This window comes from Talpa europaea (assembly GCF_964194135.1).
Source record: "Talpa europaea genome assembly, chromosome: 9".
NCBI classification, from domain to species: domain Eukaryota; kingdom Metazoa; phylum Chordata; class Mammalia; order Eulipotyphla; family Talpidae; genus Talpa; species Talpa europaea.
The window spans coordinates 28,399,666-28,423,579 of record NC_140076.1 but is presented as its reverse complement, the minus strand read 5'-3'; the positions used below and the strand labels follow the sequence as shown (position 1 = coordinate 28,423,579).

The window sequence follows — 23,914 nt, the reverse complement described above, 5'->3', positions numbered from 1 at the left end:
ACTATTAATCAAATCATTTATATGGCAGATGTTACATAAGACATTATTACAGTAAGCAAATGAAGGTGTGTTCATTGGTATTAGTTAAAAATTAATATTTGTAAAACAGAAAAATGCCTAACAGAAAGACAGTACTATAAAAGTGTTACCTATTATTATAGGTCTTGCCCTCCAGGGGCAAGCTCCCAATCTAAAGGAAGAGATAGACCCAAATACATAAAAAAGCATCTCATAAAAACAGTCTGGGCAGAAGAAAGCCAAGTGACCAAATAACTGCAGTCAAACACTGACAGCTACTGTAGTCAAAGAGGAAGCAAACACTTTGATTCTCTGCATGCACCTATGGGTTCCTCTCATTGATCTAGATGACAAAGTTATTTGCCAAGCTGGTTATCTAGGGTAATATTTAAATGATTAATTTATACTCCAACCAATACTATGTCAACTATAGGTCACAACTCTTTACTAAGTCATGAAATTAAATTCAGAAGTCAAGACCAACATTTTCATAAACAGAAACAGAATAAAACACAATGGATAAGAATTGTTTTGTGAGGGGGCTCCCTGGTGGCCTAGGGGTTAAGTCTCAGCACTATAACAGCTACTTTTCTTTTTTTTTATTTATTTATTTATTTATACAAGCACTGGGTACAGCCAGAAGCGCAGGAGGGTGAGAGAATTCACCAGAGCCAGAGCGGGGAGCAGAGCAGGCAGAAGGACCGAAGGACACTGCTGAGGGGAGCAGCGGGTGGCAGGAGAGGTCTGCGCGCCATGTGGGACCCTCCTCCGGTGGCCGGGGAGCAGCCGGGGATCGAACCAGCACTGCAGAGGCTGCGGGCAGCTTCGCAACCCAGCGCTCAACCGCTGCGCCACCGGGGAGGCCCACAGCTACTTTTCTGGTCAAGGAGCTCACCCAAAAATGGCACAGCAGACTTCTCTTGTCTCACCCCGCTGCTCCCCTTAGCAGTGTATTTCAGTAAATCTACCTGTTCTACTCCCCACTCTGTCTCTGGTGAATTCTCTCACCCCCCCCATACCTATGGACTATGCCCCAGTTCTCCTATGCAGAAATGAAAAAAAAAGTTTTGTGTAATTTCTGTGTTTTGTGACATCATGAATTACATAAAAACACTCAAGTGCAATGTGAAATATTATTAAGAGCCATAGTCTTAATAACATAAAATACCACTGTTTTAATTTTCCAAGCAAACTCACCCCACCTAGTATTCAAGGGATACTCACTTTTTTCCTCTCCACTTAAGCCCAATCACTTGACTCACACAGGTCCTATTTCAGAATTCTCTGTTCTATACAAGGCCTAATGAAAATTGAAATACCATCTCAGCAATCTAGCACTTATCAACAAGTACTGAGTCCCACTCTGACAAAGTCTCTTCGTGATAATGATGTCAGAGTCAGTGATGAAAGTCCCCATTCTCAAAACTAGGAGAGCACCTGCAGTCTATTTCTATCCCAAGCTAAGACTGTGAAGTTAAATCTAGGCTCTAGGTTTCTAAGGGATAAAGGCTGTATAATTCCACTCATCCAAAGTATCTGGAATAGGCATATGCATAGAAAAATAAAGTAGAACAGAGATTACCAAGAATTGGGAGGAGAAAACAAACCTGACCTTTTTTTTTTTTTTTTAAGATTATTTATTTATTTATTTATACATACATACATACATACATACAGCACTGGGTACAGTCAGAAGTGCAGGAGGGTGAGAGAATTCACCAGAGCCAGAGCGGGGAGCAGAGCAGGCAGAGGGACATAAGTACACTGCTGAGGGGAGCAGCGGGCGGCAGGAGAGGTCTGCTGCAGAGGCTACAGGCAGCTTCGCAACCCAGCGCTCAACCGCTGCGCCACCAGGGAGGCCCACAAACCTGAACTTTTAAAAGGCGTTTTCCTAGCTAATATATGATGGATGGTTGGACTGGGGGTTAGCAATGCTAGACAAAGACCAGTTTTACAAAGTTATAGCAGTAGCAGAAGCAAGACATTACAATCGCTTGGATTATACACAGACAAAAAGTACATGATAGCAAAAAATAAGAGGAAACTAAGAGACAACTGAGGGGTATAAGAGTTTTGGGGGGCCTCCCTGGTGGTGCAGAGGGTTGAGACGCAGCCTACAAGGCTGTCCGCAGCCACTGCACCACAAGTTCAATCCCGGCCCACCAGGGAGCAGCCCACATGGCGCAAGAGACCTCTCCTGGCTCCCCTGCTGCTCCCTTCGCGAGTGTACTTCATTCAGTCAGTCCATCTGTTCTGCTCCCTACTCTCTCTGGTGAGTCCTCTCAATCCCCGCACCTCTGCTCTGTGCCCTAGTTCCTGTATACATGAATGAATAAGTCTTTTTTTTTTTTTTAACGTTTTGGGTGTGAGGAATAGGAAGACAAGAATATTTAAGTTTTCTCTCTTGAGGAAGTGGTACCATTTAGCAAACTAAAGAATGAGGAATAGGTTTTGAGACAATAATGATTTCAGTTTTACGAATGCTAAAGTTAAGATGTCACTGAGATATCCAAGCAGATTATAGGGAACCAATAGTTGTAAGGTCTAGTGATGTAAATGTGGGGATGATTAGCAAAAATTATTCTCAACATAACTAACAAAAATGGCCTTTCAAGGATTTTCAGTTTTTCAAGACCTGTGTCCACATATTATGGCTCACTGACAAATCATTTCTCATTTAAAACAAAAGTGTTGTTGTAAGGAAATTAGTGCTGACCATTGCTCCATCCCTGCCAACCTCGGTCAATCCCTGCCTTCCACTGGATAGGAAAATGTTATGAATTACGCTAATGGTGTTGATTGCAAACACTGTAAAATACACTAAAAGCCACTGAATTGCATACACTTAAATAGTGACTAATTACATGGTATGTGAATCATATATCAACAAAATAAACCACCTTCTCCCCCTAAAAACTCTGACACATCATTTGCTTGAAACTACCTACTGACTTTCTATCTCATTCAGCATGAAATGAAAAGTCCTTCCTGTGATTTACATACTATTAATACATAATTCAATCCCAGTCTCATATTCTTCTATACCCTACCACTATATCCACTACCCTAACCCCAACACCAGTGGCTACTCACCAACAGTCACTTTGGCCTCCTAGCTGACCTCCAATATACTAAGCATGTTTCTACCTAGGACCTTGGCACATATATACTCTAGCTGGAATGCTCCTGACATACACACATATATATTTATCAATAGGACTCATTCCAGACTCCTGTTCTTCACTCAAAAGTCACCTTAATGAAGAAATTCCTAAACAACCCAATTCAAAATTTCAACCCCTGCCCCACAAAAACTCTATTATCAAGTTTTATTTTTCTTCATATCACTGTATACTATATGACTTACCGTGCATGTTTCTGTTTATTCTTCTCAAACAAAATGAAAGTTTCATGAGTATAGCAACTTTATCGACTTAACTATTACTGCACCTCTGTTATTTAGAAAAGATTCTGCATATATTGGGCCTCCCCGGTGGCGCAGCGGTTGAGCGCTGGGTTGCGAAGCTGCCCACGGCCTCTGCGGCGCCGGTTCGATCCCCAGCTGCTCCCCGGCCACCGGAGGAGGGTTCCACATGGCGCGCAGACCTCTCCTGCCGCCCGCTGCTCCCCTCAGCAGTGTACTTCGGTCCTCCTGCCTGCTCTGCTCCCGGCTCTGGCTCTGGTGAATTCTCTCACCCTCCCGCGCTTCTGACTGTACCCAGTGCATGTATAAACAAAAACAAACAAACAAACCAGCAAACAAATAAATAAAAGCATGCCTCTATAAAAAAAAAAAAATTATAAAAAAAAAAAAAAAAAAAAAAGAAAAGATTCTGCATATATTAGGAACTAAATAAATCCAGCATGATAAATGCATGGATGGGTTAATTTGAAAAAAGGAACAAATAAACAGAGACAAAATGACAAACATGGGGGCCTCCTTGGTGGTGCAAGGGGTTAAGCATCAGCACTATGAAGCTATCCACAGCTACTGCAGCATGAGTTCGATCCCCGGCCAGGGAGGTGACCCACATGGCGCAGAAGACCTCTCCTGTCTCACCTGCTGCTCCCCTCAAAAGTGTATATCAGGGTCTCCCAGGTGGCGCAGTGGTTGAGCACTGGGTTGCAAAGCTGCCCCCTGCCTCTGCAGCGCTGGTTCCATCCTCAGCTGCTCCCCAGCCACCAGAGGAGGGTCCCACATGGTGCGCAGACTTCTGCTGCCCACTGCTCCCCTCAGCAGTGTACTTGGGTCCTTCTGCCTGCTCTGCCCCCCCTCTGGCTCTGGTGAATTCTCTCACTCTCCAGTGCTTCTGACTGTACCCAGTGCTTGTATAAATAAATAAATAAATCTTTAAAAAAAAAAAAAAGTGTGTATCAGCTGATCTGCCTGTTCTGCTCCCCACTCTGTCTCTGGTGAATCCTCTAATCGCCCCGCACCTCTGGCCTGTCCCCCAGTTCTTATATTCATAAATACATAAATAAATCTTTAAAAAAAGGCAAACACAGTAACTTGTTTTATTAAAAAAAAAATCTACTAAATAATAACGTCAACATTCAAACCCAGGTCTGCCTGACTCTCAAGCCCAACCTGATTATTTCTATGCTACTTTCCCTAACCAATTTGAGCACACTGGGGAATTATATATTAGGTGGAAGAGTATGCATTTTATATACTACCAAGATATCACATACATACAGAAATCCATTTTTTAATTCCTGTCCATTTTAATGCAACTATAATCTATGGAAAAGCCTACAAAATCACCACACTTCATTTATTTTTTATCACTCAGCTATTTTCAAAAGTATAGTAGTTAATGGGACCTGAATCTCAAAAGACAAAAGCACCAATAAACTGCAAACTCCTAATTTCTCCATGCCCATTTAAGTATACCAGAGAGACTATGCCAAAGGAAATGACCTTTATACCTGAAATGGCATACACTGGGATCTAATCTTGCAAGAATCATTCTGGGATGGAAGCAAATAGGGATATAATACAACACTTATCTAATTTCAACCAAGACGCAGGGGACAAATAACTTCTTAGATTTTTAAGATTAGGCTACAAGGGCTAGAAACAATAGGGCAAACAGTAAGTCACTCATTTTATTAACATCAGTTTCTCCACATTTAATACAAACATTCAAACATCTTAGGTCTGTGGTTCCAACCTTTCTGGCTTCTTTACTGCAAATGCTTTGCCTCTCACTTCACACTCCCTACAAAGACTTGCTTACTTGTATGCAGAAGAGGTAACTCAGAGCTTTGACTATTTAGAGAGATGACTAATACAAAGATCAGGTAAGCCAAACCCTTCATTTTACAAATGAGAAAATTCAGGTGCAGAAATAATGGTTCTCATTAAACTACGTGTAACTTGTTAGTGGCAAAATCTCCATTAGTATTCATGTTTCCTGGCTTCCTCTCAGAACTTTTTCTACTTCTCTAATAGTAAAGATTAAAAAAAAAAAAAAACCCTCTACTGAGGAACTTCTTAAGTATAAGTGCTCCAAATACAGGGATGTGTCTAATTGAATCTTAAAGCTCAGAACTTAGATCAAGGACAAACATACTTAGTGATCAATTGTTTTACGTGTGAGCTACTTTCTTTTAAAAAGAATGGAAAGTCTATTTCTGATGCTAATCCATTAAATATTTTTAAGGCAGAATAGGCCTAACTTTAGACATCCGTTAAATAGTCAAACAATTCCTCTAGTTTAAAACAACAATAATGCTCCCCACTTCACCACCTTCTTCTTAGCAAACTCCATTCATTGAAGTCACATATTCCTGGAAGAAAAAACCTGCCTCAAGTCTTAATTAGTTTCACCTAATTTATGCAGAAAATTTCTAAAAAGAAGATATCAAAAGAAAAAAATGCCATATGGTAGGATAGTTATCAGGTACAAATACTTGCTAAACATAACTTTGAAAAACCACTCCCGAAAGAATTAAAGACACTAAAAAAAAAAAAGAAAAGAAAAACCACTCCCTTTCAGTATGTATACCTACTCAGTATACAACTCTACTAAGAGTTCTGATAGCACCCTTGCCCACTTTTATGAAACTTGGGATGCGTGCAAAGCCAGAACTGAGATCCGCTGCTAGAATTGAATTTAAAGAAAGACTGTGGCTCTGATATAACAGAATGCATCCAAGTTTAATCAACTGTTTATGAAAATTGTAAAACTAATACACCTTAGGAAAAAACTGTAAGAAATGAAGCACTGTCTCATATGTTGAATGATCCTTCTAATAACAAGAAAAAAGGAAAGCAAGTACATAGTGATCTTCATTAAGGCTACCAACACTGAAGGAGTGAAGTGATTTGTCTAGGTTTATAAAACTAATAGATACAGCCAAGATTAAATCCCTACAAGTTTTCTGACTTGTAATTTGAGTCTCTATATATCACATTACAATAAGCTTTCAAAAAATGGGCTAAAGGGGCATTACAAATATCTCAGAGGACAACATATTACTAGAGAACTTTTACAAAACAAAATTCCAGGACCTCCCTGGTAGCGCAGCTGTTGAGCACTGGGTTGCGAAGCTGTCCACAGCCTCTGCAGCACCGGTTCGATCCCCGGCCGCCGGGCGAGGGTCCCACATGGCACGCAGACCTCTCCTGCTAAGCTCACTGCTCCCCTCAGCAGTGTACTTCCGTCCTTCTGCCTGTTCTGCCCCCAGCTCTGGCTCTGGTGAATTCTCTCACCCTCCTGCGATTCTGACTGTACCCAGTGCTTGTATAAATAAATAAATAAAATCTTTAAAAAAAAAAAAAACAAAATTCCAACATGAGAACAACAGTTGATATATATATAAAGTGTATTTTAAAATAAATATGGATATTGCTGTGTCCTCCTTAATTATACCTCATGTGTTTTGTAAGGTAAGGTTGTGAAGCATTGTTTTATCATAAGCCTATTTCCTTGTGTTTCCCAAATTTGGTTCTTACCAAATTATGATGGGTATGAATGCAGGTACATAAAATACAGGTTCTGGAACCCTAATATGGAGATTCTAATTAAATAATTTCAGAATCTACATTTTAAAGCAAGCATTTTGCTTAGTGAAATTTGTAATAGTGCCCCAACAGAATTCTAGAGAAAATGTAGGCCAAGAGAGTCGACCCTAGTCCAGAAGCCAGAATAGAAGAAACATAAAAGAAAACCCCACTTCAACCTTGTTTAGCTGCTGCCCTTTCCCCAGCTTCTCAGAAAAGTGGGCCTCTCCTGCTATGGGACAGATGTGGATGGCAAGGGCTTTCATTTAACATGCTCAAAAAACTTAAGTTTACTAAAATTCAGTAAATCTAAACATGTATAAGACTGTGATAGGTACCAAAGTGGAAGCTTTCCCCACAGGCTACCCAAAAATTGAGACAAAGAGAATCTAGAGTGGGGAGTTCAGAAAGAGGGAAGGATCTGGTTTTGCAAGAATGTTGGCTGGTTCAGTGACTTCCATAGTTTTCACGCAAGAGTTCAGAAAAAAAAATCTCATGAATGAGATTCTCCAAGTGATACTGAGAACAGTCCCTAGAAAGGATTCCTAAACAGGATGTCATAATCTTAACATAATGGTAATAATCTACTTACAAGCTGCCTCTTCTTGGAAGGCTCAACTCCTTCTGAAAAACAAAACAAACACAAATTAGACCTAAGTAAGGATCCATCTGAGTCCTTTAGTCTATATTCCATCCTAGGAGATTTACAGCATTATGCTAATAATAGCAAAGACTAAATATTTCTAAAATAATCTTTTCCTTTGTCTCTTAAATTTTAGTGAAATAAAGAGCAATCAGGTTAATTATCACCTCTTTATTCTTTCTTCCCCAAAGGAATGTCCCATACAACACCTGCAATGTTTTTTCCACTAGATGGAACCAATGTGCCAGTGTAGATTCCAGTACTCCTTGGGCTAGCCATTAACTGCCAATGAACTGTAAATGATTCCTATTATTAGGGTCAGGGATATGAAAGGAATGTGATGAGATTTTCTTTTTTAGACATAGTACAAAAAACAACATAACACAGATATGCTACAATACTGTCACTGGCATTAGAAACAAATCTTGCAGTAACAACTGGGGCCTCTGCGACTTGATTTCCAAGTTTACAAGTCCTACCTACCGATAGTCCCACTTTAACAACTAATCTGAATTTTTAGTTTATCTTTTCCATGTGTATCTTTATATCTTATTGCTCATCTATCCACAAATAATTATTGGCATTGTTTTATGTTTTTAAATTACATACATATTTTCATATTATATGTATTCATCTGCTGATATCCATCAATATAATAATTAGGGGATTCACCCATGTGAATATATTTTACTTTAGTTCATTAATCTACAGTATAATATAGTCCAGTCTAAAATTTTATTTTCCAGTAAATGGAAATTTAATTTTATTCCCATGTTTTTCTTCTCCACCAAAACAATGATCCTATAAACATACTTGTTTCCTTCATGCACTTACATATAAAAAGTATCTTGGAATCCTCAACTTATCCTGTTTCTTGGAAGGTTCTGTAACGGGGTGGTCCCCAGGAAAGGGGGAGGTTCCCTGCCCCACCCAAGGGAGGGTGGAGCTGGGGGGGGGGGAGGCTGCAGAAGAGACTGAGGAAGGAAGCAGGATGGAGCTAGGAGACCTGGAGGAGGCGCATGGAGCCTAGAGACACGTGAAGAAACTGCTCTTGTCTTTTGGTTGTGGACTGGGTGACACAGATGTGGGTGAGACCCATGGGGAGGGGACAATGGCAGCTTTTATCTTGATGTTGATTTTGCTCCTTTCCTTCCGGGCTTGTCTGGTTGTTTCTGGCCCTTTTCTGTGGGTCCCCACTGGAAGATGCTTTAGACTTGTGGCAGGCTTTGGGGCCTTGCTCTGGGCCAGTCCCATTTGGATGGACTTTTACCCACGAGGGGACGGGTAACTTTGGGTGCTTCATTTAGAAACTAGACTCTGCCTTACCTGTATTGTTTCCTAGTTTTATTAAAGTTCCTTCCCCTTAAAGTCTCCTATGTTTTCTGTTGATGCGGCGGATGGCAGAACCCATTTAGAATAGGCAGGTTTGCGGGGTTTGGGCTGCCCCTCTCCCTGTCCTATAACAGTTCCACTTAAATGTGGAACTGCTGAGTCACAAATTATCAAAAAGTGCTCCCCAAGATGAATATATCAATTTAACCTCCTCCCTCTGAAAGGTCCATGCAGGGGGCCGGAATGCAGAAGCCAACCAGGAAGCCCACCTGGGGGGCAGGAATGAGGATACCTGCCTGGAGGATTCAGGTGGTGCACCTCCCCCCACGAGTCTCTTCTCAGACAAAGAACTCCTACCTGCCTCACGAACCTTTTCACGCCCTACAAACTTTTCCCGATGAACGAGCCCACCTGACCTCAACCTATAAAACCCTGCTTCCCCCTGACAACGCGCGCGACTCCACTGACCCCCGCCTTGGGTCTGTGAGGTCCACCCGGGAGCAATAAACTTTCCCTTCCCCCCCAAGGAAACTTGGCCTGGCTCTTCTTTACCGCGCCGAACCTTTCACCCTCCAACACTGTTAGAGTTGTACTTCCCAGACCTATCCCCAAATCCAACACAACAACTTTTCCTAATCAACATGTCAAATTCAACATGTCCAAAACTCAAATCACTCTCCACCAAAACTTGACTCCATGCACAAGTCTTTCTCCATCTCAAATGATGGAAATTCTATTCTTCTGGTTGTTCAGATCAGTAACATGGATGCCTGTTTTTACATGCCCCACATTCCACCCATAAAGAACTCTTAATGGTTCTAACTTTCAAAATACATGCAGGATACAACCACTTCACACTATCTCAAGACGTAAAACCTCTTAAACAAAAGTCTTGGATTTAGCGGTGTTTTAGAAATCAGAATTTGGGCACAAGGGGGTGGGATATATCAAAGTAATAACATATACATATTATTTATCTAACACTATCAACAAAGTCTCAGGCAGCAACAAAAAAACATTAAAATTACTGCATCAAAATGTATGATAGTCACAATAAATGTGACTAAAAAATCTAATAAGTCTCAATTTACTTTTGCCACCAAAAGAATTCAAATTAAGTCAAGTTTTACTGCTAAATGAGTTATGAAACACCTTCTAGTTTCTGATATTACAACCTAAGCCAACAAATCCCTGACTTCTCAATACTCTAATTGGTAGACTATTCTGCTTCTAACTTATCCTTATTCTATAGTTCATTCTCTACAAATGAGTGATTCTTTTATTTTAAAATAAAGTTAGATGATAATACTGCTCAAAAACCCTCAAATGACTCCCCATTTCATTCAAAAGTCAAAATTCACATAAAGACCTAGAAAGCTGACCCCACCCTCACCTCAAGCTCTATCCAATATCTCCTTAATCTCTCTCTTACACTCTTTTATCCAGACATCCTTCCATGTATATTAACAAACTCAGTGTGGAAAGTAAACCTATATATCTCTAAGAAAATATAAGCAAATATATTGTTCATCAGACACATCAGATGTTCAGCTTTAAGTCCCAATGCTAATCTATGCACTATGCCTATAATACTGCTCTTCCCCAAATATCTGTTTACCTCAACTCGCAACCTTCAAAGATCTTGGCACAGAGGGGTGTTGTGGCACTGACAAGATGGCAGCACCCAAGGAAATGATGTTTCCCTAGAAACAGCCACAAAAAGTATAGGGCTGCCTTGGAGAAGTAGAGACAAAAGAAACATCAGTAGGAACTCGCTCAATTGAGAGATTAGGACTCTCATAGAAATAGGATTTTTTTTTTTTTTTTAGAAATAGGATGTTTTTAATTAAGAAAAATAACTAGAGGGCCTCCCCCGTGGCACAGCGGTTGAGCGCTGGGTTGCGAAGCTGCCCGCAGCCTCTGCAGCGCCAGCTCGATCCCCGGCGGCTCCCCAGCCACCAGAGGAGGGTCCCGCATGGTGCGCAGACCTCTCCTGCTGCCCACTGCTCCCCTCAGCAGTGTACTTCGGTCCTTCTGCCTCCTCTGCTCCCCGCTCTGGCTCTGGTGAATTCTCTCACCCTCCCGCACTTCTGACTGTACCCAGTGCTTGTATAAATAAATAAAGAAATCTTAAAAAAAAAAAAAAAAAAAGAAAAAGAAAAATAACTAGAAGTGAAGCTGTTGGAGACAGGTAAAAATTACATGAGGCGTGGTTGTTAAAGGAGTAGAAGGCACAAGAGGAATTCAAAATAAAGAAGGAAGAGGGGGCAATTGGAAAATGGTAGGAAGAAGAGAGAAAGGAAGGAAGAATGGGAAGAACAGAAGAGAAGAAAAAGAGGAGGAGCAAAAGCTACAAAAAAGAGGAAACTGCAGAAGATGCTGAAGCAAGCTGAAAATTAGTTGGAAAATGGCGCAGTGTGGCAAAAACCCAGAATCACCCATGGACTTAAGAATAAAGCAAAAAGATGGAGCTAACTGTCCATTTTACAGTAAAACAGGAGCTTGAAGATTTGGAGACAGGTCTTCGCAGATACAATTTCCTATCATTAACCCCCACCTTTCTTATCAAATGTTACAGCGTTTGGCATGCAGCAGTGCAAAGGGTCAACTTCAACCCAGACACCAGTCTGGGCCTAGATTTTATTAAGTATTTTCTCTGCATATATGAAAATGATCATGTGTCCTCTACTTTGTTAATGTGGCTAAATTACATTGATTAATTTTCTAATATTAGACTAATCTTGCATTTCTGGGTTAAATTCAGCTTTGTCAAATGTAGTGCAAGATTCTCTTTGCTAAGACTTTATGAGTTAAGTTTTACATCTATATTCATAAGAGATAATGCATTCAGTTTTCTTTTATTATAATGTCTTTGTCAGATTTTGGTACCACATGCTGGCATCCTCACACTGGCTGGGATATATTTCTCTATTTTTTCAAAGAGTTTGTGTAAAACTGGTGTTATTTCTTCCTTAAATATGATATAGTTTTCACTAATAAAAGCAATTAGGACTGGGGACTTTTATTTAGGATTTTGACTCTAATAAATATACTTTCTCAAGTTGTCCTTGTCAGTTTTGACATCATGGTTATACTAATCTCATGAAATGTGCCAGGGGTGTAGTTCTTCTTTTTCTGCTTTCTAAAACAATCTATTTAAAACTAGAATATTGTTCTTTGCGTCTGCATGGCATTTCTGGTTACTTTAATAGTTTGTCAGTATAATGACAAATGGATTTTATTTAGGGGCAATAGTAATAAATGAAAATTCTATAAAATGCTCTGCTTATATTATATAAAATGTATATATTCATTTGCACTGATCCTATCTGAGTCCCTTTTAGGCAGGGAAATGCCCACTCTTTACAGCTATACAACAGTCTGCACTTGCAAGGAAAATGCCCAGCACATTTTGTGCCAAGTTCTCTGGAACCATAAAGATAGGGCTGAGGCAAAGTGGAATAAAAAGCAGTCTCCTATCAGATAAAGGTGGCCCAGGGAACAATGATTTTCCCAATCCTCCCTTTCCCAAGGAAAATTCATAGCAGGCTGAGGAGGAAAACTGCACAATTAGGAAATATGAATATGGTGAGAGCTTTCTCATTTTGGCAATTAACTATAAATTCAACTCATTACTCTGAGACCAGGAAGATATCTGACAATATATTACAGTATCAGGTGAAGCCTATCTGAGTCAGCCTTCTTTTACCTACTAGTTATCTCCTGACTCTCCATAGTCTTCACAACCTTCCAATTAGTACTCTGAACACATTCAAATTCATCCCTCTTTGAAATAAGAAAGAGTTTCCCTTAATTACTATACATTCCCCTTCAACCACTGTCTTATCAATTCCTTTTCCTATCAGAACCACACTTCTTGTACGAGTTGTATATATTCACTGTCTCCAACTGCTCACTTCTTATTCATTCTTCAATCAACATAATGCAAATATCCCAAAACTTTAGCACACTATTTAAACCATTCTTGCTAGGTTACCAATGATGTCTATGTAAAGATCCTCCACTACACATTTTTAATCTATCATTTCTTTCTTCCTTTTCTTTTTTTTTTTTTTTTTGCTTAACTATTCAGCAGTATCAAACATAATCATCCATTCTTCCACCCTGACTTTTCTTTCAATGAAACCATATTCTCTTGTTTATCCTCCTATCTCTGAAAAACACTACCTAAACACCTTTGCAAGTTCTTCCCTCATCACCCTTAGATGCTGGAAATTCTCCTTTCCATATACATTTAACAGATGACTCCCAAATCTGTATTACCATTCCAGATCTCTGTCCTGAGTCCTATAGTTTTTACCACTACCTTCTCCTTAGTAATGCTTAAACTTCCACTTAACTTTCTATTCAATCTTGTTCTCCCTGTTTTCCATTTTAGTCATGGTACCACCAAGCCAGAGTCATTCTGACTCTTCATCATTTCCTCTCACACTACACATCTATCAAGTTTTGCCAATTCTACCCCCAAAATATCTAAAGTCTATCAATTTCACTTTATCCCCATTGCCATGCCTCCTAGGTCAGGTCAGTATCATCCAAAAACATTCTCCTAACTGGTCTCCCTTTAATTTAGGTTTGTTCCCTTGTTTTTTAATTTTATATCAATATAAATATCATATAATTAGTATCCATTTTCTAGGTGACTCTGTGAGTTTAAAAAAACAAATAGGCAGTCCAAAAGTCCTTTTTAAAATGCAGAACTGATAGGGTCATTTCTCTCCCTAAGACTCAGTGAATAAAATCTAAAATTCTTTCTGTAGCCTACAGGACACTATTTGGTTTCTACTGCCTGCCTCCTCAACATCAATTGCAAAATTCTCAAGTCAGCCGAACTTTTGGTCTATTCGACCTGCCACACACTCTCTCACCCTTGAATCATCACACCAAATGTTCCTTCTATCTGGTATATGTTCCCTTATTTCTTTTTATACATTCTTTCATTTTTTAAATATTTATTTATTTATGCATACAAGAACTGGGGTATAAGCTAGAGGTGCAGAGGGGTGAGAGGATTAACCAGAGCGAGTGGGGAGCAGAACAGGCAGATCTACTGAAATATACTGCTGAGGGGAGCAGCGGGTGAGGGGCAAGGCAGGAGAGGTCTGCTGCACCATGTGGGTTGCTCCCTGGCCGGCCTGGGATCGAACTCATTCTGCAGTGACTGGAGTTATTAGTTTAATAGCACTGTCTTTAACTCCTGCACCACCAGGGAGGCCCCTTTTATACATTCTTGTACATTAACTTAAACCTCATTTTCTCTGAGAAAATTTCCCTACACATAGCTCCTCCCTCTATATTACTCCAACTCCTGACTGTAATTAGCTGTTTAATTGTCTGTTTTCTAGGGCTGACTTAGTTGTAGAGGAGCAGACATTAGTCTTGCTTACAAAGGCATTTCCAACAACCAGCACAAAGTCTTGTCTAATAGGTACCAAATGAATTATTTGATGAATAAATAAATGAATCAAATGAGTAAATGGTACTTACTAGTATCACTGTCATCATTGTAAGGCTCACAATCACTATTCCAGTGATGGTTGAAAAAAAATATGCTTTCAGGACAGAAAAACATTACCTATCAAGGAAATCTACTTTAATATCATTTACTAACGGGCTTAAAAAAGACTATCCACAGGGCCTCCCTGGTGGCGCAGCGATTGAGTGCTGGGTTGCGAAGCTGCCCGCGGCCTCTGCGGCGCCGGTTTGATCCCCGGCTGCTCCCCGGCCACCAGAGGAGGGTCCCACATGGTGCGCAGACCTCTCCTGCTGCCCGCTGCTCCCCACAGCAGTGTACTTCGGCCCCTTCTGCCTGCTCTGCTCCCCGCTCTGACTGGTGAATTCTCTCACCCTCCCGCGCTTCTGACTGTACCCAGTGCATGTATAAACAAAAACAAACAAACAAATAAATGAATAAATAAATAAAACATGCCTCTATTTAAAAAAAATTAAAAAAAAAAGTTCCTTTAAAAAAAAAAAAAAAAGACTATCCACAAATCCAAGTGTAACAGGGTGGTCCCCAGGAAAGGGGGAGGTTCCAGGTTCCCTGCCCCACCCAAGGAAGGGTGGAGCTGAGCAGAAAGAGGAGAAGCTGCAGAAGAGACTGAGGAAGGAGGCAGGATGGAGCCTAGAGACACGTGAAGAAGCTGCGCTTGTCTTTTGGTCGTGGACGGGGTGACACAGATGTGGGTGAGACCCATGGGGAGGTGACAATGGCAGCTTTTATCTTGATGTTGATTTTGCTCTTTTCCTTCCGGGCTTGTTTGGTTGTTTCTGACTCTTTTCTGTTGGTCCCCACTGGAAGATGCTTTAGACTTGTGGCAGGCTTTGGGGCCTTGCTCTGGGCCGATCCCATATGGATGGAGTTTTACCCACGAGGGGACGGGTAACTTTGGGTGCTTCATTTAGAAACTAGACTCTTTGCCTTACCTGTACTGTTTCCTAGTTTTTATTAAAGTTCCTTCCCATTAAAGTCTCATATGTTTTGTGTAGATGCGGCGGATGGCAGAACCCATTTAGAATAGATAATAGGCAGGTTTGCGGGGTTTGGGCTGCCCCTCTCCCTGTCCTATAACACAAGCATCTCCTTAGCTCTGGCAATAAATCTGCTGGGATAGTAAAAAAAAAACAAAAACAAAAACAACAAACCTTCCTTTTCCATGTAGGAAATGTACTATTACTACTGCTCTGGGCATTATGATCTTTTAGCTCCACTTATTCACACTTGAATGTGAGTCCATCTTGAGGTCAGAAGCCATGGGGAAATCAGTGCAAATGCAGCTATGGTACTTCTATGAAATATATTTCACTTTCCTGGTTCTACTTGCTTATTCCATTAAATTCACATGTCATCACTCTCAGAATAGGTTTTGGTAACAGAGTATTTACATTATACAATAACATTAAGAAAGATGTGAAAGCACAAAATATGAAGTTCTGAAAATTAGACTCATGTTATGGCTCAATAATATAAAACTTGTGTGATCTTGAATTTCATGTACCTCTAGGGCTTATATATAGTAATTGCAAAAGCCAAAATATGAACGTATTTTATGCTATAAAGTGTGATACAAATAAGAGATGTGTTGTTCTCATCTGAGTATGAAAAACAGTAAAAACAGTTTGATGATACTAAGGCTACTTCAACATGGTATAAAGACTCCCGGGCTCAGAGAAAAATGTGTAAATACAGGTTACTTCACTACTTACTTCACTCATAAAAATCTTGGTCAGTAATGATATCTTTCTAAATCTCATTTTTCTTATCTGTATATCTGACATAAAATATTTAACTTGCATGGTTCATAAAATTTGCTCTAACAAAGAAAGTTTGTTCAATAAATGGTGCTGGGAAAACTGGGTCTCTACATGCAAAAGAATGAAGCTTGACTACTACCTCACATCATGCACAAAAACCAACTCAAAATGGATTAAAGAACTACACATAAGACCTGAAACCATAAAATATATAGAAGGAAATATAGGCGAAACACTACATGATATGCACATCAAAGACATATTTACAGACATATCACCCAAAGCAGTGATAGTGAAGGCAAAGATCAACAGCTGGGACTACATCAAATTAAAGAGCTTCTGCACAGCAAAAGAGACAATAACCAAAACAAAGAGAAACCCCACCGACTGGGAGAAAACTTTTGCACACAACACTAATGATAAAGGACTGATCACAAAAATCTACAAAGAGCTGATGAGACTCAACAAAAACAAAGAAAATAATCCAGTCAAAAAATGGGCAGAAGAGCTAAAAAGAAACTTCTATGAAGAGAAAATACAAATGGCCAAGAGGTATATGAAAAAATGTTCAGCGTCACTTGCAATCGGGGAAATGCAAATCAAAACTATAATGAGATACCATCTCACACCAGTGAGAATGGCACATATTAAAAAAACTAGCAACAACAAATGTTGGCGAGGATGTGGAGAGAAAGGAACTCTCCTGCACTGCTGTTGGGAATGCAAACTGGCCCAACCACTATGGAAAGCTGTGTGGAGAGTCCTCAACCTACTAAAGAAAGAGCTTCCATATGATCCAGAAATTCCACTCCTAGGTATTTACCCAAAGGACACAGAAACATTAATTCCAAAGCACACCTGCACCCCTATATTTATAGCAGCACAATTTACAATAGCTAAGCTTTGGAAACTACCCAAATGCCCAAAAATAGATGATTGGATCAAGAAGATGTGGTACATATACACAATGGAATATTACTCAGCATTCAAAAAAGATAAACACATGCAATTTGCAGCAACATGGATGGAGCTGGAAGGGATCATGCCCAGTGAAATAAGCCAGAAAGAAAAAGAAAAATACCAGATGGTCTCACTCATAACAGGAATCTAGAAAACCTAAATACGGACCAGGAAAAAGAATAACTGTAAGAAAGGAAAAAATCAAAATCAACAAACAACTATGAACCAGAGACACTCTTTGGAGGAGGGGAAGGAGGGATTCGGGTCAAAATCGGGGTTCCAATTGTATGGGGAATATAAAAATAAAATAAAATAAAATAAAAAGTTGCTCTAACACTAGAATAAGAAAATGAATTTAAAAGCTTAAAGATTTCGGGCATCCCCGGTGGCGCAGCGGTTGAGCGCTGGGTTGCAAAGCTGCCCGCAGCCTCTGCAGCGCTGGTTTGATCCCAGGCTGCCGGGCAAGGGTCCCACATGGCGCACAGACCTCTCCTGCCGCCCACTGCTCCCCTCAGCAGTGTACTTTGTCAGTCTGCCTGTTCTGTTCCCCACTCTGGCTCTGGTGAATCCTCTCACCCTCCCGCGCTTCTGACTGTACCCAGTGCTTGTATAAATAAATCTTAAAAAAAAAAATTTTAAAAAAGCTTAAAGATTTCATATAAAAAGATACTCCACAATATTTCACTGAGAAAATATAAACTAAAATCATAGTGAGATACCAATAGACACCTATTAAAAAGGCCAAAATCTGCAATACAAGTAATACTTAATGCTGGCAAGGATGTGGAACAACAGGGATTGTCATATATTGCTGGTGAGAATGTGAAATGGTACAGTCACTTTGAAAGACAACTGGTAGTTTCTTAAAACAGTTGCAGTTGCTGGTGTTTACCCAAGTGGGTTGAAAACGTATGTCCACACAAAAACTTACACACAAGGGCCTCCCTGGTGGTGAAAGGGGTTAAGCATAGCACTGTGAAGCTATCCGCAGCCTCTGCATCACCAGTTTAATCATCAGCCAGCCAGGGAGCTACCCACATGGAGCAGCAGACCTCTGTCTCGCCTGCTGCTCCCCTTTGCAGTATATTTCAGTAAGTCTGCCTATTCTGTTCCCCACTCTATCTCTGGTGAATCCTTTCACCCCAAGCACCTCTGGCTTATACCCCAGTTCTTGTATACATAAGTAAATCTTTAAAAAAAAACTTTTTAAAAACTTACACACAGTTATTTATAGCTAATTGCTAAAACTTGGAAGCAACCAAGATGTCCTACTATACAAGAATGGATAAATTAACTGTGGTACATTCATACAATGGAATATTATTTAGTGTTAAAAAGAAATGAGCTATCAAGTCATGAAAAGGCACAAATGAAAATTAAATGCATATTAAGTGAAGGAAGCCAATGTGAAAAGATTACATACTGTATGATTCCAACTAGGTGACATTCCAGAGATGGATCAGTGGTTGCCAAGGATTTGGGGGCAGGGAGGATTTTTAGGAAAGTGAAAATACTCTGTATGATACAATGCAACAATGAATACAAGTCATGATACATTTGCTCAAACCCACAGAATGTACAACACCAAGTGTGAGCCCTAAAGTAAAAAACATGCACTTTGGGTGATTATGATATATCAATGCAGGTTCCTCTTTGGTAAAAAGATGTACCTTTCTGATGAAACATGTGTGGAGGCAAGGTGCATATGGTAAAACTCTGTACTTTCCTTTCAATTTTGTTGTAAGTTTAAAACTGCCTTTAAAAATGCAAACTGGGGCCTCCCTGTTGGCGCAAGGGGTTAGATGCAACCTATGAAGCTATTGGCAATCACTGCAGCATGAGTTTGCTCCCCGGCCAGGGAGCAACCCACATGACACAGCAGGCCTCTCCTGACTCGCCCACTGCTCCCCTCAGCAGTATACTACCGTCAATCTGCCTGTTCTGTTCCCACTCTGTCTCTGGTGAATCCTCTCACTCTCTACACCTCTGGACTGTACCCCAGCTCCTGTATGCATAAATAAATAAATCCTTTTTAAAAAATGCAAACTGGTCCAACCACTATGGAAAGCTGTATGGAGATTCCTCAGTCTACTAAAATTGAAGCTACCATATGACCCAGCAATTCCACTCCTCGGAATCTACCCAAAGGACACAAAAACATTAATTCGAAAGAATACATGCATCCCTATGTTTATTACAGCACTATTTACAATAGATAAGACTTGGAATCAACCCAAATGCCCCAAAATAGATGATTGACTCAAGGTGTGGTATATATACACAATGGAATACTATTCAGCAATCCAAAAAGATAAACTCATGCCATTCGCAGCAACATGGATGGAACGTGAATTGAAGGGATTATGCTCAGTGAAATAAGTCAGAAGGAAAAAGAAAAATAGCAGATGGTTTCACTTATAGGAGGAATTTAGGGGATCAAGGGGGGAAAAAACAATGACAACAACACAATAACCACAACAAAATTAAACAAAAATAAACAGACAACTATAAATCAGAGACATTCTACAGGAGAGAGGGAGGGGAAAGGATCAAAACAAGGGTGGGAAGAGCACAAAGGACTGTGGTGATGGTGCATGGGTGAATTGGTGGTGTAAATTCTATGTGGACTACACCTAAGAAAAGAAAGCAAACACTGTAAGAATAAAAAATAAATTTTTAAAAAACTGAAAAAAATAGAAGTGTTAAAAAAAACCCAAAAAACCCTGTGCCCTATTCCCTCAACCCCAAATTTAAGGTTTCAGAGTTTAGACTGTCATTAGTAATAAGAAGTTGCATACTTCTAACCTGGGGTCCACCTATGGCAAGGTTTCAAAGCTAATGATCTTGAAAAACTTAATTCTGTGCCCCAAATTCAAGGATATTCTGTTTAGTCTCTAAATTTTTATTTTTATAATTTTGGATCCGTCAAATTGATATATTTTGATACTGCTTGCCAGAGATGTTACTTCTCTCTTAAACTATGTTCAAAAGTTGCAAAGAAAGCTGGCCTCTGCAGCGCGGGTTTGATCCCCGGCTGCTCCCCAACCACCGGAGGAGGGTCCCGCACGGTGCGCAGACCTCTCCTGCCGCCCGCTGCTCCCCTCAGCAGTGTACTTTGGTCCTTCTGCCTGTTCTGCTCCCCACTCTGGCTCTGGTGAGTTCTCTCACCCTCCCACGCTTCTGACTGTACCCAGTGCTTGTTTAAATAAATAAATAAATCTTTAAAAAAAAAGAAATAATCTTTCACTTGTCCACAAAGCAAATTTCTAAAGGTATCACACTGTCTATATGCATTTCGCATTCTTCAAAATGACTAAACCCATAAAATATTTCCAAAGAAAAGAAAAAGGCCAAGTGTCAAAAGGCAGTAACCACTACCCCCACAAGTAAATATGCAAGGCAAGACAAGGCTTGTGTTTGTCCTTTATGATATAGTCACCAGCATGGAAATGACCGGCAGTCAAAGCTATCTCTGCCTGGGGCAGCTTCCTCCATGAGTCTCCCTTACATTTTCAATTTGAATTCTCACTCTTATTTATGTGTGTGTGTATATACATCATATTTATACATATATGTGTGTATATAAGTATTGAGAAATCAATGTATGTGTGTGTATATAAATATTGAGAAATCATCTCCAAACCCAAACCTTTATGCATTCTATGTATATACACATACAGTGTGATGCCTTTAGAAATGTGCTTGTGGACAAGTGAAAGGGAATGAGTGGTTATTTCTTTAGACTTTAATGTATGTATATACACACACACACACACACACATATTGTCTCTCATTCATTCATTCCTCTTCCACTGCAGTAGCAGTGCTCTTCCCAGAGAAGGAAATTAGCAGGCTCTAAGACTTTACAAAACATAACTCACTAAAAATGCAGAGAGGTTTGGGTTTTGGAGATGATTTCTCAATGTTTAAAATTAAGGTGGGAGGAAAAAAGGTATTCATTATTAAAGACTAGATATGTCTTTACAAAACTTATAATTAAAACTATATAACTAACATAAAAAATACTACCTGGGATGAAGGTAGCAGTGGAAAACAACATTTGAGGCCCCACTCAAATGACTGCTGATAACAATACCATTCTATAGTTCATTGTCTTCTAGGTGAACAAAGAAAAATACTTCTTAACAACATATTGGAATACTAACTATAGAAAAGTGCACATAAGCATACAACTCAAATTTTCACAAACTGAACACACTAATGTAACAAATAACCAGATGTTCTTTTAAAGGAATCATTATCATCAACCAAACAGCAACCTCATGCCCCCTGTTCCAGTCATAACTATCATTCCCAAAAAAAACAGCATCTTGAGTCTAACTTTATAGATCATTTTTGCTGTTTTAGCATTTTCTAATATACATCATAGATTCATATGTGCCTAGTCCTAGTGTTCAACAACATGTAATTCAAATTTCAGAAGGCAAAAAGTAAATGAAAAGGTTATGTTTGAAGAGATGATGGCTTAAGAAATTTCCAAAATTGATAACATAAATGAATATACACATTTAAGAAGCATAATGCAGCCCAAGTATGATTAAATTTGGTTAAAAAAATATTAAGAGCCAGAGAATAAGAGTCATAACATTCAAAGGAATGACAATTAGAGTGGCAGGTATATTACCCAGTAACAATAACAGCAACCCAAAGATAGCTAAATAATATGTATACGGTATTTAGCTATCTTTGGGTTGCTGTTATCGTTACTGGGTAATATACCTGCCACTCTAATTGTCATTCCTTTGAATGTTATGTCTACCCATACAAACTATGTGTCAAAGTTAAAAAAAAGGTAAAGACATTTAAATATAAGCATTTACTACAATATACCAACACTAAAAGAATGTCTAAATGATATATTTTAGGGGGCCTCCCTTGTGGCGCAAGGGGTTAAGACACAACCTATGAAGTTATCTGCAGCCACTGCAGCACGAGTTGGATCCTTGGCCAGGGAGCAACCCACATGGCACAGCAGACCTCTCCTGACTTGCCCACTGTTCCTCTCAGCAGTGTATTTCAATCAATCTTCCTGTTCTGTTCCCCGCTCTGTCTCTGGTAAATTCTCTCACCCACCACACCTCTGGCCTATACATCAATTCTTGTATGCATAAATAAATATTTTAAAATAAATAAATGATATATTTTAGAAGAAGAAAAATGACCCCAGGAGGAAAACCTAAGACCAAAAAGGAACAATGAGCAGAAAAGCTGCTAAACATACATAAACATCCATAAGTATTAATTGTATAAAACAACAATAGGAATATATGATTTATGGTATCTTTTAAAAGAAAAAATTAAAATACTGGACAAAAAAAGGATGTAAGTTAGAAGGATAATAACAGAAAAGGATTCCTTGTATTATTCACAAAGATTAAAATGTGACTTTGTTCTAACTCAGCAGTAGAGCTAGAAAATCATAAGAAACAAACCAAAAATTTTCTATCAATATTTTTAAATAGCAAAAAAAAAACAGGAGCAGTAAGTCATGGAAATACGGGCTGTGGAATGCAAGAAATAATATGGCAGAAGCCACTTTAAATATACCAGTAGTCATAATAAATGTAAACAAACAAGTTTACCATACATACAGTAGGATGACCTACTGTATATCATTTGCAACAGATAACAAGTACAATAAAATGGAAAGGTTAAAATAAAGGGATAGTTGACTTTAGAAAGACAAAAACAGACAAACTTCTGCTGCTATAGATCATGGGGGTGTGGGGGAGGATTAAAAATGACCAATATCAGTAAGGGACCAGGAAAATGAATAACTATAAGAAAGTGAAAATCAAAATCAACAAAAAACTATGAACCAGAGACACTCTATGGGGAGTGGGGGGCGGGGAGGGGAGGGATTGGGGTCAAAATAAGGGGGTTGCAATTGTATGGGGAATATAAAAATAAAATTTATTTAAAAAAAAAAATGACCAATATCAGAAACATAAAGGATATAGGAACAGATTCAGCAAGAATTTTTAAAAAGAGCAAATAATGTAATTTTATCAATAAATGAAACATGATATTGTGATTTCTAAAAAAAATGAATAAAATTATTTTTCATATATATTTGGACTTAAATCAGTTCCTGGATCACAGCTCACCAAACCCTTGATTTTCCTAAGTGTTAAGAGTAACAAAGTGTCTTCTTGTCACCTGAATGAGGCAAGTGTTAGAATCACCTTAGGACAGGGGCTGGTCACCTGGAAAACCAAACATGTGATTAGAGGGCTGGAACGTTTGGAACCCAACCCAAGGACTCCTGGGAAGAAAGAAAAATGACATTCTTGCACAATGTATGCATTTTCATTTTAGTTATATTTCCCATACAATTCCCACCCCCCTTATTTTGACCCTAATCCCACCTCTCCACCGCCCCCCCCAGTAGTGTGTCTCTGGTCTACAGTTACTTATTGATTTTGATTTTTTCTTTATTATAATTAGTCTTTTTCCTGGTCCCTTGTTAAGGTTTTCTAAATTCCTGCTATGAGTGAGATCATCCAGTATTTTTTTTCTTTCTGGCTTATTTCACTGAGCATGATCCCTTCCAGCTCCATGCATGTTGCTGCAAATGGCATGAGTTTATCTTTTTTGATTGCTGAGTAATATTCCATTGTGTATATGTATCACATCTTCTTGATCCAGTCATCTAT

General features: G+C 39.3%; 1 protein-coding gene across 5 annotated transcripts in view; it reads right to left on the bottom strand.

Moving 5' to 3' along the window:
- MAST2 (microtubule associated serine/threonine kinase 2) overlaps positions 1-23,914 on the bottom strand; it is a 139,323-nt gene that overhangs the window by 69,150 nt on the left and 46,259 nt on the right. For all 5 annotated transcript variants that reach the window (XM_084244121.1, XM_084244120.1, XM_084244122.1 and 2 more), the window contains exon 4: positions 7,620-7,651. In XM_084244121.1, coding sequence (XP_084100247.1) covers positions 7,620-7,651 — 32 coding nt within the window. The remainder of the gene's footprint in view (positions 1-7,619; positions 7,652-23,914) is intronic.